General features: G+C 43.7%; 2 protein-coding genes across 3 annotated transcripts in view; one reads left to right on the top strand and one right to left on the bottom strand.

The window, feature by feature from the left end:
• DNTT (DNA nucleotidylexotransferase) overlaps positions 1-15,462 on the bottom strand; it is a 188,798-nt gene that overhangs the window by 107,236 nt on the left and 66,100 nt on the right. The window lies entirely within an intron of this gene.
• Positions 1-15,462, top strand: part of BLNK (B cell linker) — an 81,797-nt gene that overhangs the window by 49,984 nt on the left and 16,351 nt on the right. For both annotated transcript variants that reach the window (XM_072739650.1, XM_072739649.1), the window contains 3 exons: positions 1,117-1,188; positions 13,397-13,463; positions 15,411-15,438. In XM_072739650.1, the coding sequence (XP_072595751.1) occupies positions 1,117-1,188; positions 13,397-13,463; positions 15,411-15,438 (167 nt within the window). The remainder of the gene's footprint in view (positions 1-1,116; positions 1,189-13,396; positions 13,464-15,410; positions 15,439-15,462) is intronic.

Raw genomic sequence — 15,462 nt, 5'->3', positions numbered from 1 at the left:
TCTGAGATTATCTGGTAGCAAGCAGCAAGGGGTGCACAATGCGTGGGGCCCAGGCCTCTATCCTCCATGGTGGCGGCATCTGCCTCCCTGGGTGGAGCAGAGCATCTGCGAGAGACCCATCTCTGTCATACCCTTCTGCCTCCATCCACTTTGGTGCTTTAATCCTCCCAGCTCAAATTAGGAAAACATCTAGGTTCTTAGTTAACTGACTGTCCTCACTTAGAATGGATTTCTCATAGAACTCAATCCTCGCAGAGCCACAGGCCACAGTGTTGGCCTCAAAAGTATTGCACCAGAACAATGTCCACGGAGGACAGAAGAAATGAGAAAGCGAAATCCTCTCTTTGTCCTGACTCTTGAAATGTAGTGCTATCTAGGTGATGGGAACTGTTTTGGTTGTAAGCCCTTCATGGAATAACACGTGTGAAGACAAATTCTCTTTAAAAGACAGTGCCATCTACCCTCAGGCCAGGAGTGCAGCATAACATGTTCACTGTGGATCTAGTCGCTGCGGAGGATAGGATCCTGTAGAAACGATGCCTACTCATCTAACAAACTCAACTCTCAAGTTGTCAGAATCAGTTTTTACTCTACCCTTCTGTAGCAACCCTCTCCTGGCCTCTCTGAACATCACCAACAGCTTCAAGACCCATTTGAATTCCTGAGCCACTCATCACCATGAAACCAGAAATTGCTCCCCACCCCCAAACCCCATAAAATCCCAGAGAAATGGTCTGTGTTGCATGTGGCAGGGGAGGTGAGAATTTGTTCCCTTCACTCTTGGTTTGATACACTTCTCTCGATGAAGAAAACAAAACTCTCTCATCTCCTAGACCACCAGTTTGGCAAATGAAATTCCAAGCCAGAGTTCATTTTAACAAAATCCCTATAATAAAATAATTTGATTATCCCTTTTATCATTAGTATATTTATTCTGAAGAAATTTCTTCAGGCTTCTTTCATGACTTATGTATTTAACAGGTGGGTTGCCCATTCTTTACAAATTCCCTGATCTGCCCCACTATTTCCACAATGCATTTTTCCATTAAGTGTGAATCTCCCACAATAGACTGTATCTATGATTGTTATATGTATATATATATTTGTGTGTTTAAGCTCCCATGGTGAATAGATCCACCAAGCCAAGTAACTCCTCAAAGCCAGCCTCTCCTCCAGGGACAGCTTCAGGTAAAGTATATGCATGATTTGGTGTTTCGGGTTTTTGTGTGTGAAGTGATTGTTTGGGGGTTTGGTTTTCCAGTCTATTCCAAATAAGATAAACAACTCAGATCAAATATTAAGAAATAGTCACTTGTATTTCCAAATTTCTTAATATATTGTGACAGAAGGCCTTGTCCTCATCTTCATGCATTGTCTGGTGGCACTTGTGTCAAAGGGACCCTGCCCCATGCTTTCAGGCCTCTGTTAGACAAGTCCTGGCTTTCCTCCAACCTCATTGGGCATTTCACTGGCTTCTCCTCCTCCCCAGCACTGACTGAGGGTGTTTGCACTGTTGGGTCCTCAGCCCTCTACTCTTCTTCCAGAAGTGTGGTAGCTAAGACCTTGAGTTTGGACGAGATGGAGCTGGATTGGAATCCTAGTGCGCCCAGTTGCCGGCTATACCACTTTGGGTCTATCCTTTGGATCTCCACTCTTCAGATCTTTTCCTCTGCAAATGGAGATAAGAGTCCCTGACCTGTGACAGGAGAATTCTGGAATTGTGCATGGGAAAGCTTCAATGCAGTACATGGCACAGCAGGTGCTCAAGAAAGAATATTATCTTTCATGTCTTTGGGGTTCATCTATTCTTCTGGTTTCACCTCTCTTGTCTAAGCCAATAACTCTCTGGTGGCTAACTTTGACCTGATTTCTCTTCTGAACAACTTGACATTCTCACAGCCTCAAGCTCAATGCATTCATCACCTCCCTACCCATAGGGCAGGCCTATTCCTCTGTGCCTGTCAGCCCATAGGCCACATGTCCAAGGACCTGTGTTCTTTCCAGAGCCTGCTATGTCTTTTTCTTGAGTTTGCTCTTCCATTTTAGTTGACACCACTGTAGTCTAGGCTTCCTTTACATTGTCACTTCACATGTCCTATGTCCCATCTTCAAGAGTGCTCTAGCCAATCTCTACCCTTGCCTGTAGGCTTTCTCCTCAGTCATTAAGATGAATTTCTGAGTGCCTCCAATGTTGCCAGTTTTATTCCATTTCAAAGTTAGTTTTTGCCATGTCACCTGTACCCAAACCATGAACACCCAGTGGTTCCTAGTTGTCTGCTGTACAGATTGGCAGCCCCAAGGCCAAGGCCTGTAATGCTGAGTGGCACCCACACCCCACCCTGTTCCAGCACAGAAGCACAGGAGCTTCCTCTCCAGCCTTCCCTTTTTCACAACTCCACCCATATCTATCACACACACACACACACACACACACACACACACACACACTCCCTTCCCTCCCAGCACTGAAGGCTGAACACAGATACTAGGAGACTGAGCTCTGCTTCTAGGGATGTGCTCTTGGAAGGAAAATGAAAGGAGGTTATTTTTTTTTATAGACCACAGACTCATTTCTTGAGCAATTGTTCACCATCTTCACAAATTCTTGTCTTATTTATTCTCTCTCTCATAACCTACAGGCTCTTTATGTGTAGGGAGAAGAGATCAGAGCCACCATATCCAGCTCATCTTAACTTCTGGGAACAAATGTCAATGCAGCAAACTAAAATGTCATGGCAAGGTCACTTTGGTCCCAGATGAAGTGGTGACACCTGACTCCTGATAACTTGGAAGAAGGGTTATTACCAGAACAGAAAACCTTTCCCTAAAATGTAAATGAAGGCCTAGGACCTCCTTTACAATGACAATTTAGTCATCTCTGGTGTCTGCATCTTAAAATGTTCTTCTTACTTTGCAAAGACCTCTTCTTCCTAAAACACACCCGGTACTCCAAACAGCCTGTACCTTTTGGCCTTTGTTTATGTTCTCACTTTTATGATACCAAATCTTACCTAAGGCCCAGCCTGAGGTCTCTCCACTAGGAAACCTGTGGTTTCTGCAGCCCACAGAGAGCTCTCCTTTGTTTTAAATCTCATCCCATCTACACTCAGCCCATTCCTATTCTCTAATTACGCTGGGTCTCAGTCTAACCTCCTTAAGTACCCCAGTGGTGCAGCGGTTTAGCGCCACCTGCAACCCAGGATGTGATCCTGGAGACCCTGGATCAAGTCCCACGTCAGGCTCTCTGCATGGAGCCTGCTTCTCCCTCTGCCTGTGTCTCTGCCTCTCTCTGTGTGTGTGTCTCTATGAAAAAATAAATAAAAAATCTTTTTAAAAAGTACATTACAAGCTCCTTAAAGATATTGCCTTACATCTCACATGTTCAGGAGGCCTTTCCTGACCTCACAAAGAAGGTAGATCCCTTTGGTATTCACCCCTATAGTGCCCTGCCCCTTTATCTCTAATCTCCCCAGAGATCTCTGCCTGTCTTTTCTATAAGACCCTCAGCCCCATGTCTTGCTCATAGATGTGCTTCCAGGGGTTATACAGGACCTGAATCAGAATAGGTGCTGAAATGGTGGTTTAGTCATTTGGTTGAGAGTGAATGTGTCCCCCAGTACTGGCTGTATTTGAAGAATTACATGGTGCCATCATCAGGGCATTAACCCGTTGAATTTATTATTCGTTAATTTTACATTAATCTAGTATCACTATATTTTAATACTAGAGGCATCAGAAGAAACCAAATCTGAACAAAAAAATAATTTCCTGGTTATATGGTTGCTGGATATGCATGAGAAGTACAGGAGGAGGAAGGAAGTGAGATAATTTGGGAGGGACAAACCTAGTTAGAATGATTTTCTGAATATGCAAATAGTCTTCAGAGATGGGTTTTACAAAAGGAATAACCAGACTACTTGCCTGTGTCTTTCCATAACCTTCCACTAGCCTTTAAAGACTTCAGGCAGTGCTAGATAGGCATCATGAAAGTGCTAAGGCTTCAGATCTGCATTTCTGTCAGAGCAGCACACCACAACACTGGCCTCTGATTAATGGATGTTGCTTTTGGCTCTTTGATGGCTCATAAAGCGCTTGCCAAGGATTACACAGAGGATTAGGTGCAGTGGCAGTCTGCTTCTGCTCCATGTTCCACATGGAGAAGCGCTGTTTCAGGACCACACAGACTCCAAGGCCAAAGGACTATGATCTTGGCTCTGACACACACTAGGTGCCAGACTTCAAACAAGCTGATCAATCTCTGTTTCTTAGTCTCCTCCTCTGAAGAAGGAAATGGCACCTGTGCCTAAGTCGTGCAGCAGGGGAAGGGGCAGGGCAGGTTAAGTTGAGTAAACATATATGAATCCCACTCCTAAACTGATAGCTCTGTTTGCCAGTTTTTGGAATCCTTTGTTTCACATGCCTTGATTCATGACCAGTCTGGAGGAGTGCCCTGGACCCATCCCAGGAGACAGCTGTTTCTTCCTTTCCGCATAGAGTTTTAATGTAACTGAGGGTATCTTGACCTCTGCACAGCTGGCATTTGGGGCTAGATAATTCTTTGTTGTCCTGGCTGTCCAGTGTACTGTGAGATGTTTAGCAGCATCCTTGGCTGTCTCTGCCCACTAAGTACCAATACCATCCCCTCCCCAGTAGCGCTAAACAGAGATGTGTCCAGACATTGCCAAAGGTACCCCACCCTCCCCACGGAGGGGTCGGGTACCAAATACTCCTAGTTGAGAAGCACTGGTTTAAACAAACGGAAAGACTGAAGTGTTTTAGTGATTTATCTCTAAATGTGATTTGGAAGAAAGTTGTGGAGGCCCTAATTTATTTGTAGCTTTTGTCAGAAGTGGGTAGACAGGGCATGCATTTCTGAACTTCCTGCTAAGTCTAGCATTTAAAAAGTGTTCTCTCTCCTCGTTTCCTAAAATGGGTGGGTGGGTGGGGGGAGTTTGGGAATTTACAGTTCCCTGCCAATATGCAAGTTGAATTTTACCTATAAGCCAAATTGTTCTGAAGCTATTAAATTAGATCTCTTTACTTGGCAGCGCTCATGCAGGGCCTGAGAGTAAGGGACACTCCAGCTGGTGCACAAGCCCCACTAATAATAATAGGGTTTCTAGAACATCTAGAAGAGAGTAAAATCCCAAGGGCTTACTATTCCAGCATTGAGACTGTTATGGGTAAGGAAACTTGCCACCATCGCATGCAAGAGTGAAGAGAGGATGATGCGGTAGAAGGAAAAACTACGAGTAGGTCATTTTCCCAGTTGAGAAACTTTGGTAAGCACCAGCTGTGCAAATATTAACATCATTTTTTGCTCAATACAATGAAAACAAAGCTGATTTTCTCTTTTATTATACTTTTGGACACATCTCCGTTTATCAAATTCCCAGTTTCTTCTTTGGAGTGTCACAGCCAAGAATTTGGCTTTCCCAGAAAGCAAGAACCCTGGTCACAGAAGGGACCAGGTTGTCCTACCCCAGCTATGCCCCTGGGTCTGACTTCAGGCCCGGAGCAGCAGAGAAGGTGACTGGCCTATGAAATAAGAAAGTCAATTTTCATCTTCCCATGGGCATTCACAAAAACACCGCTCTGTTTCACTAATCTTTCCCACATAAGGTAGAAAGAGCAGGTGAATCTGAGCTACCAAATTGCAGCCCAGAGTAATATTAATAGGCATTGGTTGGAGAGGAACATGTCCACCTGGCTTTAAACTCAGCTAGCCTCGCTGTTCAACCCCAGCCCTGCCACTTAACCTCTCTGAGCCTCTGTTTGCTCTACATGATGTTATGGGAGGCTTAGAGATGGCACATTTAAAGTACCCGGCATAGTGCCCAGCACCCAGAGACACTGTGGTGGTTGATAACAAGATGCTAAAACAAAAATAGCAATAATCACATTTACTGAGATCCTAATGAGTTATAACATACACATCATAAAACTCAACTCATTTTACATGTATAATGTGGCATTTTTATAAATCATTACATCTACAGAGCTTTTCCACCATCACAACAATCCAGTTTTAGAAAATTTCGATGCCCACCCCAACTCCAAAAGATCCTTTATGCCTATTTTTGGTGAATGTTCTTCCCACTGCCAGCCCCAGGTAACCACGGATCTGCTTCCTGTTGCTATAGATATGCCTTTTCTGGACATCTCATATAGATGGAGTCTTATAGTATAAAGTCTTCCCCGTCTGACTCTCTTCACTTTAGCATAATGTTTTTAACCTCATATACTTTCAGTTCCTTTCCAGCAATATTAGTTTTTATTTGGCTGATTCTTTACAATTTCAAAGTTCTCCCATTGCCTTACAACAATAACTCTGAGTTAGGTAAGGTAGCTGGTTGTGTCCCCATTTCACAGAGGGGGACACTGGAGCACCAGTGGCCACCCAGTCAGTTTGTAAAGGGACACCTAGCCGGTTTGGTGGCCAAGAAATAACTAGAACCCTGTCTTCCTGATGAGACACCATCGGTTTTCTACCAGCACTCATACTACCACCACAGAGGAAAGCGGCATGCTTCTCCCTCTCTTATTGCAGAAGTGATTTATGAGGAAGGAAGGGGGAAGGAACATGTTTGCAGACTGTTTGAAGATATGAAGGGAAGGAAAGCTTAGTAGAGAAACTAGGCAGTAAATATGACAACAATGTACTCAAGCCAAAGGAGCCCTTGGCAGTGAAAAAGAGGGAAAACCCCTGGGAGGAAATTCTGACTTAGGTCTTCTTTCTACTTCCTCATTTTTCAGACAAGGTTTTTTTTTTCCCCTTCCCTGAAATCTTCCATCAAAATCTATGAGTAGCCAAGGATATTTTAATAGGGTTAATCAGGTGTTAAGAATTTGAAGAACAGCATCCATTTGGTACCCTAGCCAATGAAACACAGTTGGATTCATAGTCCAGATGACATTTCAGTTTATTGTCACATGAAATATTAAAAATTCCAAATGTAGTCTCTTTTTCTAAATATTTTCAAAAGTCACATCAAGGTCGGGTAGCACCTTAGTGAGAGTCACATAGAGCGGCCATTTCCTCATGGAGTGCTAGAGAGTCAACACAATGCACTCTTGACTGTTCTTTTCATTTATAAGCATTCATGGAAATTAGCCCTGTGTGAGAACCATATGTAGAAGAGGAGTGGATGGGCACTGAGTGAAAGCCTGAAGGCCTCTCTCTCTAGTAAAATACATGAGAATGAGTTTTATGACCTCTATTTGTAATAGTTCTTGAAGCTCTTGTGTTTGGGATGGGTGGTTCTGTCAGATGAGGTGGCATGGTGTGTGAATGTCCTCACAGTATAAGTTCTGGGGGGACAGAGGCCTAGTTCTGCTTCTCTACCTCTTTGACAACCCCTAACACAGTGTTCTTCACCTACCTGGCTCTCAATAATTCTTAGTAAATGACTATTTCCTCAGTGCTCAGCTATATGTGCTTTATCTTGCAAACTAAAATAATGCATCCTGAGGACACGTCCAACCTATATTTACAGATTATCCTCTGTAGGTCCAATAGGAGTTGTGGACTTAGAAATGTAGTAGGTTCTTTTTTTTTTAATAAATTAATTTTTCATTGGTGTTCAATTTGCGAACTTACAGAATAACAACCAGTGCTCATCCCGTCAAGTGTCCCCCTCAGTGCCCATCACCCATTCACCCCCACCCCCCGCCCTCCTCCCCTTCCACCACCCCTAGTTCATTTCCCAGAGTTAGGAGTCTTTATGTTCTGTCTCCCTTTCTGATATTTCCCACACATTTCTTCTCCTTTCCCTTATATTCCCTTTCACTATTATTTATATTCCCCAAATGAATGAGAACATACACTGTTTGTCCTTCTCCGATTGACTTACTTCACTCAGCATAATACCCTCCAGTTCCATCCACATTGAAGGAAATGGTGGGTATTTGTCGTTTCTAATGGCTGAGTAATATTCCATTGTATACATAAACTACATCTTCTTTATCCATTCATCTTTCGATGGACACCGAGGCTCCTTCCACAGTTTGGCTATTGTGGACATTGCTGCTAGAAACATCGGGGTGCAGGTGTCCTGGCGTTTCATTGCATCTGAATCTCTGGGGTAAATCCCCAACAGTGCAATTGCTGGGTCGTAGGGCAGGTCTATTTTTAACTCTTTGAGAAACCTCCACACAGTTTTCCAGAGTGGCTGCACCAGTTCACATTCCCACCAACAGTGTAAGAGGCTTCCCTTTTCTCCCCATCTTCTCCAACATTTGTTGTTTCCTGCCTTGTTAATTTTCCCCATTCTCACTGGTGTGAGGTGGTATCTCATTGTGGTTTTGATTTGTATTTCCCTGATGGCAAGTGATGCAGAGCATTTTCTCATGTGCATGTTGGCCATGTCTATGTCTTCCTCTGTGAGATTTCTCTTCATGTCTTTTGCCCATATCATGATTGGATTGTTTGTTTCTTTGGTGTTGAGTTTAAGAAATTCTTTATAGATTTTGGAAACTAGCCCTTTATCGGATACGTCATTGCAAATATCTTCTCCCATTCTGTAGGTTGTCTTTTAGTTTTGTTGACTGTATCCTTTGCTGTGCAAAAGCTTCTTATCTTGATGAAGTCCCAATAGTTCATTTTTGCTTTTGTTTCTTTTGCCTTTGTGGATGTATCTTGCAAGAAGTTACTGTGGCCAAGTTCAAAAAGGGTGTTGCCTGTGTTCTCCTCTAGGATTTTGATGGAATCTTGTCTCACATTTAGATCTTTCATCCATTTTGAGTTTATCTTTGTGTATGGTGAAAGAGAGTGGTCCAGTTTCATTCTTCTGCATGTGGATGTCCAATTTTCCCAGCACCATTTATTGAAGAGACTGTCTTTCTTCCAATGGATAGTCTTTCCTGCTTTATCGAATATTAGTTGCCCATAAAATTCAGGGTCCACTTCTGGGTTCTCTATTCTGTTCCATTGACCTATGTGTCTGTTTTTGTGCCAGTACCACACTGTCTTGATGACCACAGCTTTGTAGTACAACATGAAATCTGCATTGTGATGCCCCCAGATATGGTTTTCTTTTTTAAAATTCCCCTGGCTATTCGGGGTCTTTTCTGATTCCACACAAATCTTAAAATAATTTGTTCTAACTCTCTGAAGAAAGTCCATGTTATTTTGATAGGGATTTCATTTAATGTGTAAATTGCCCTGGGTAACATTGACATTTTCACAATATCAATTCTGCCAATCCATGAGCATGGAATATTTTTCCATCTCTTTGTGTCTTCCTCAATTTCTTTCAGAAGTGTTCTATAGTTTTTAGGGTATAGATCCTTTACCTCTTTGGTTAGGTTTATTCCTAGGTATCTTATGCTTTTGGGTGCAATTGTAAATGGGATTGACTCCTTAATTTCTCTTTCTTCAGTCTCATTGTTAGTGTATAGAAATGCCATTGATTTCTGGGCATTGATTTTGTATCCTGCCACGCTACCAAATTGCTGTATGAGTTCTAGAAACCTTGGGGTGGAGGCTTTTGGGTTTTCTATGTAGAATGTCATGTCATCGGCGAAGAGGGAGAGTTTGACTTCTTCTTTGCCAATTTGAATGCCTTTAATGTCTTTTTGTTGTCTGATTGCTGAGGCTAGGACTTCCAGTACTATGTTGAGTAGCAGTGGTGAGAGTGGACATCCCTGTCTTGTTCCTGATTGTAGGGGAAAGGCTCCCAGTGCTTCCCCATTGAGAATGATATTTGCTGTGGGCTTTTCGTAGATGGCTCTTAAGATGTCGAGGAAAGCTCCCTCTATCCCTACACTCTGAAGAGTTTTGATCAGGAATGGGTGCTGTATTTTGTCAAATGCTTTCTCTGCATCTAATGAGAGGATCATATGGTTCTTGTTTTTTCTCTTGCTGATATGATGAATCACATTGATGGTTTTACGAGTGTTGAACCAGCCTTGTGTCCCGGGGATAAATCCTACTTGGTCATGGTGAATAATTTTCTTAATGTGTTGTTGGATCCTATTGGCTAGTGTCTTGTTGAGAATTTTTGCATCCATGTTCATCAGGGATATTGGTCTGTAATTCTCCTTTTTGGTGGGGTCTTTGTCTGGTTTTGGAATTAAGGTGACGCTGGCCTCATAGAACGAATTTGGAAGTACTCCAACTCTTTCTATCTTTCCAAACAGCTTTAGCAGAATAGGTATGATTTCTTCTTTAAACGTTTGATATTCCCCTGGGAAGCCATCTGGCCCTGGACTCTTGTGTCTTGGGAGGTTTTTGATGACTGCTTCAATTTCCTCCCTGGTTATTGGCCTGTTCAGGTTTTCTATTTCTTCCTGTTCCAGTTTTGGTAGTTTGTGGCTTTCCAGGAATGCGTCCATTTCTTCTAGATTGCCTAATTTATTGTTGGCGTACAGCTGTTCATAGTATGTTTTTAAAATCGTTTGTATTTCCTTTGTGTTGGTAGTGACCTCTCCTTTCTCATTCATGATTTTATTAATTTGAGTCTTCTCTCTCTTCTTTTTAATAAGGTTGGATAATGGTTTATCTATCTTATTAATTCTTTCAAAGAACCAACTCCTGGTTCTGTTGATCTGTTCCACAGTTCTTCTGGTCTCGATTTCGTTGAGTTCTGCTCGAATTTTAATTAACTCTCTTCTTCTGCTGGGCGTAGGGTCCATCTGCTGTTTTTTCTCTAGCTCCTTTATGTGTAAGGTTAGCTTTTGTATTTGAGTTCTTTCCAGTTTTTGAATGGATGCTTGTATTGCGATGTATCTCCCCCTCAGGACTGCTTTTGCTGCATCCCAAAGATTTTGAACAGTTGTATCTTCATTTTCATTAGTTTCCATGAATCTTTTAAATTCTTCCTTAATTTCCTGGTTGACCCTTTCATCTTTTAGCAGGATGGTCCTTAACCTCCACGTGTTTGAGGTCCTTCCAAACTTCTTGTTGTGATTTAGTTCTAATTTCAAGGCATTATGGTCTGAGAATATGCAGGGGACGATCCCAATCTTTTGGTATCGGGTCAGACCCGATTTGTGACCCAGTATGTGGTCTATTCTGGAGAAAGTTCCAGGTGCACTTGAGAAGAATGTGTATTCAGTTGAGTTTGGATGTAAAGTTCTGTAGATATCTGTGAAATCCATCTGGTCCAGTGTATCATTTAAAGCTCTCGTTTCTTTGAAGATGTTGTGCTTAGAAGACCTATCGAGGGTAGAAAGAGCTAGATTGAAGTCACCAAGTATAAGTGTATTATTATCTAAGTATTTCTTCACTTTGGTTATTAATTGGTTTAAATCCAGATTTTGTAACTCTGTGGGCGAGAGGACTGTTTCTGATTCTTTCTTTTGAGGTGAGGTTTTCCTTCTAGTCATTTTGCTCAGTGCAGAGTGGCCAAAAACAAGTTGTTTGGGGAAAAGGAGAAAAAGAGAGAGAGAGAAGGAAAGAAAAGAGAAAAAGAAAAAAGAAAAAGAAGAAAAAAAGGAAAAAAGAGAAGAAAAAGAGAAAGAAAAAGAAAGAAAGGTGAAAAAAAAGGGTGGGGGAAGCAATGAGAAATCAAAAAGAAGAAAAAAGAAAAGAAAAGCAAAAACCACGGGAGTATCTTCTGATTCTGTATACTTTAAGTCCCTTGACTTCCCCTGGAACTGGTCCGTCCAGCTGGTCTTCTGGGGGAGGGGCCTGTTGTGCTGATTTTCAGGTGTTAGCACTTGGGGGAGCTGCTCTGCCCCCTGCCTGGTGCAGGGCTCAGTGGGGGGTGTTTACCCCATGAGGCCCCAGGAGGAACAACCGCAGTGGCGGGGCCAGCTCTGCAGCCCTGGAGTCAGCCCCCGCAGTAACTCCGGGGGCTCTCGGTCTGCAGGGCCTGGAGGCTCTGGGGCGGGGCCGCTGATCTGCTCAGCTCGCGGCAGGAGCGGCCTTGCTGTCCTGGGCCCTCCCGGCCTCTGCCTGTCCCGGGGGAGGACGGATCCTGGGCTGTGTCCCGGCGCTCTGTGCTCCGGAGCCTGCGCTGTTGGACTCGCACTCCCGCCCCGCAGCCCCCTCCGCGGAGCCGCCGCCCGAGCCCCTCTGAGCTGCTCCGGGTCCCACCGTGCGCGCTGCAGCCCTTAGGGAGCTCGGCGCACTCTCCCCGGGGCGCAGGTGTCTGTTAGTGTCCCAGGGAGCCCGAGGGCATCCCCGCCCTCCTGGGTCCTGCTCCAACTCCCTGCGAGCCCCTTTCTGCCCGGGAAGGTTGGTGCAGCTCCTGCTTCTCCGGGTCGGGGCTCTCCTGTCCTGGGGACACTCGCCCCGGCCTCAGCCCGGCTCCTCGCGGGGCCCCTCCCCCTTGGAGGCCTTTTGTTTCTTTAATTCTTTTTTCCCCCCGTCTTCCTACCTTGATAGAAGCACTAACTCTTCTCACTGTAGCGTTTCAGCTGTTCTCTCTTTAAATCTCAGGCTGAATTCGTAGATTTTCAGGATGATTTGAAGGTTATCTAGGTAATTTGGTGGGGACAGGTGACTTGGGGACCCTACTCTTCCGCATCTTGCCCCTCCTCCTGTAGTAGGTTCTTAATAAAATATATATTCGGTTCAATATATTCAATAAAGAGCCATAGTGTCCAGGCAGGTGAGCATCAGCATGAGAGGAGGCAGGCAAGAGACACTGAGAGAAGCAGGCTTAGCATCTGGCTCTCCCCCTCCAGGCCTGCTCTGTCTGGTGGTGAAGCTCTGCCCACCTCTCGGTTCTTCCCTTGTGATTGTCTGTCTGCTTTCTGTCTTAGGTAGCCAGAGGGGAAATGAGATACAGTGGACAAGGTGCTCTGGGTCTCTTCTGTGGCTTTGGAAGATGCAATTTGGGCAGTAGCTTGTCATTGGTCTCAATCTTTCTATCAGTGCAATGGGCAAAGGCCCTGAAAATTCAGAGGTGAATGAACAGCCTCTGGATGTGAGGTTACTATGTGTATAGTATGTCAGTGTGATCATGAAAAGCAATGCCTATAGGCATGTAGCAGGAGTGGTGGGTCTGTGTCTCTCCATCCCTAGGCACCACTGAGGTGCACAGCTGTGCAGTGTATATAGATGCACATGTGTGTTCTTGGCTCTTTCCTGTAGGAATCTTGTGGGCCTTTCACTGAACCTGCAGAATCAGGGGACTCTGCACTTGCCCCATGGGAGAAAAGAGAAAGCTGTTTAGAAATGTAAAGATGGAGTCCCTAATTCACATTCTGGTTCCAAGCTTATAAATTGACTATATATATATATATATATATATATATATATATATATATATCACCTTTGTCTACAGATTTTCCCCAATAGCATCCATATAACCACCTATTCATGCTTAACTGAAAGAAACCCAAAAATGTGCCAGTATTTCTGAGCCTATCAGGAAGGCCAGCCTCACTGTCACTATCAGCCTCAGATTCAGGAGTTGGAGACTGACCTGTGTGTATGTTTGTGTAGGTCGTAACAGTGGAGCCTGGGATGCTAAGTCATCTCCTGCTGCACCATCCCCACTGCCCAGGGCTGGGTGAGTACCTGCTGTGCAAGAACAGCTCTGTGAGATGTGAGTGGATGGTCTCCACCACTGTTGTAGGCGGACCTACCTGGAATCCACAAAGGGGTCCAGCCTGCAAACCTGGGGGGAAGTGGGTGCTTTTCTGCTATTTCCATCCAGAAGAGCATACCTGCCCAAGCACAGATATGGGTGTACCTCACATTACAATAGGTGTGTTCCTAAAAGATGTAGAAATGAAACCCCACTGCCCTGTTCTTCTCTACCCCTATGGCATGCTTCAAGTCGGACTAGGGGTCCCCTGCTGAAATTAAGACTAACAGTCTTTCCTTTCCTAAATTTTTAGTTAAATTGACTTGTGTTCCATAAGACAGAAGCTCCAGCATCTGAATAGTTTTGAGACCCATAAGCAAGTTTCATCTTTACTTTCGATTCCTCCACTTCTCTTTCAAGTAGTTAGTGAGCTATAAACAAACACATATATACCCAACAGCATACACTGGGTTGTTCAATCAAGGCCACACTGCCAAGATTCCTTTCAAAGGTGATACAAGAGAGTCATTCTTTCTTATTGGATTTAAAAGAGCTTTGTAAACTGTTAGGAGATATAATATGTTAATATCACAAAGGGACCCCATAATTTTATATTGATTCAATAGGTTAGTTTAAAAGTATGCTTAAATATGTGCAAAGCTGGCCTGCATGATTATAAACTTAATTCTACTTAAAGACATTATTTTAAAAAAAGACATTTTTTATTTTTTAAGATTTATTTATTTATTTGAGAGAGAGAGAGAGCACATGCGGGAGATAGGGGGGTATAGAGGGGCAGGGGAAGAGAAAATCTTGAGCAGACTCCATGCTGAGCTTGGAGCCCAACACAGGGCTTAATCTCATCACTCTGAGATCACCACCTAAACCAAGAGTCAGACCTAGAGTCAGGAAGCTTAATCTCCTGAGCCACCCAGGCACCCCAAAGCAATGACATTCTTAAGTTCAAGGGTTTAACCAAAACTTCTCGCTTGGCTCAGCTTTATCATTTTGGGCAAGTTACTTAAACTCTCTGAGCCACAGTTTCCCAATCTCTAAAATGTAACAATAAGAGCCATTTTTAGAGGTCACTGTGAGGTTTAAATAACATATGAAAAGCCTTAACCCAGTGCCAGGCACTTAAGAATTGTTAGTGTTCTTCCCCCAGTCTTCCAGCTCTCAGCCAAAAACAAAGTGAGAGAGAGAAAAGGTGAGAGTGTCTTTAAAATAAACACAGAAGAGATTACAGTATGATTACAGTATGAGATTACAGTCTCTACCAAAATAAACCAGAACATTAGCTCAAAAAGCCCCTTCAGGACCAGAGATCACAAAGGTTTTCACATTTATGTTGGTCTTGGATTTCTCTGTTCGGGATGAAATCCTAGGCAGATGTCAAGTAGAAAATGTCACTAGAGGCAGGGCAGCAGTTGGCAGGGGAGGTGCCTGCGGTAGCCTCACCTGCCAGGCTGACTGCCTATCTCCACCTGAGGCCCTGGGCTATAGCCTGAGGGTGCTGTTGGAGGATGGGAGGGCTCTGCATACATGTCTTGAAAATACTGATGCTAGTCCTCATTTTATAGATGAGGAAACTAAAGCTCCAACCAGCCTTACAGGTAAGAGAAAGAGGCCTGAGGTCACAGAGTAATCAGCCGCAGAACTGGAACGAGAATTGTTTTCCTGACTCCCTGACAACTGGCGTTCCTATTTATCCCCAATTAACTCTTTGCCATCTGTCCATGGACCCTATCTGAAGCTAGGAGGATCACGGCTAAATCCTGTTTCCATCCCCCTTGGCCTTCAAGGACAGTCTTTCAACACACTCATATCATGTTTATTATTCTAGTTTAAATTTGAGAGTAAAATGATAAGTAGTCAGCTCTACTTTATCTTTGTTATGTTTTAACAAAGCCCAATCTTTTTATCCCTCAGGAAAAAACCAGCTACTCCACTGAAGACAGTAAGTTAATTTTGCATTTAAATG

The sequence above is a fragment of the Vulpes vulpes genome, chromosome 15 (genome assembly GCF_048418805.1).
Source record: "Vulpes vulpes isolate BD-2025 chromosome 15, VulVul3, whole genome shotgun sequence".
Classification (NCBI taxonomy): Eukaryota; Metazoa; Chordata; class Mammalia; order Carnivora; family Canidae; genus Vulpes; species Vulpes vulpes.
The sequence above is the reverse complement of the archived record's forward strand: the minus strand, read 5'-3'. Positions and strand labels throughout refer to the sequence as shown.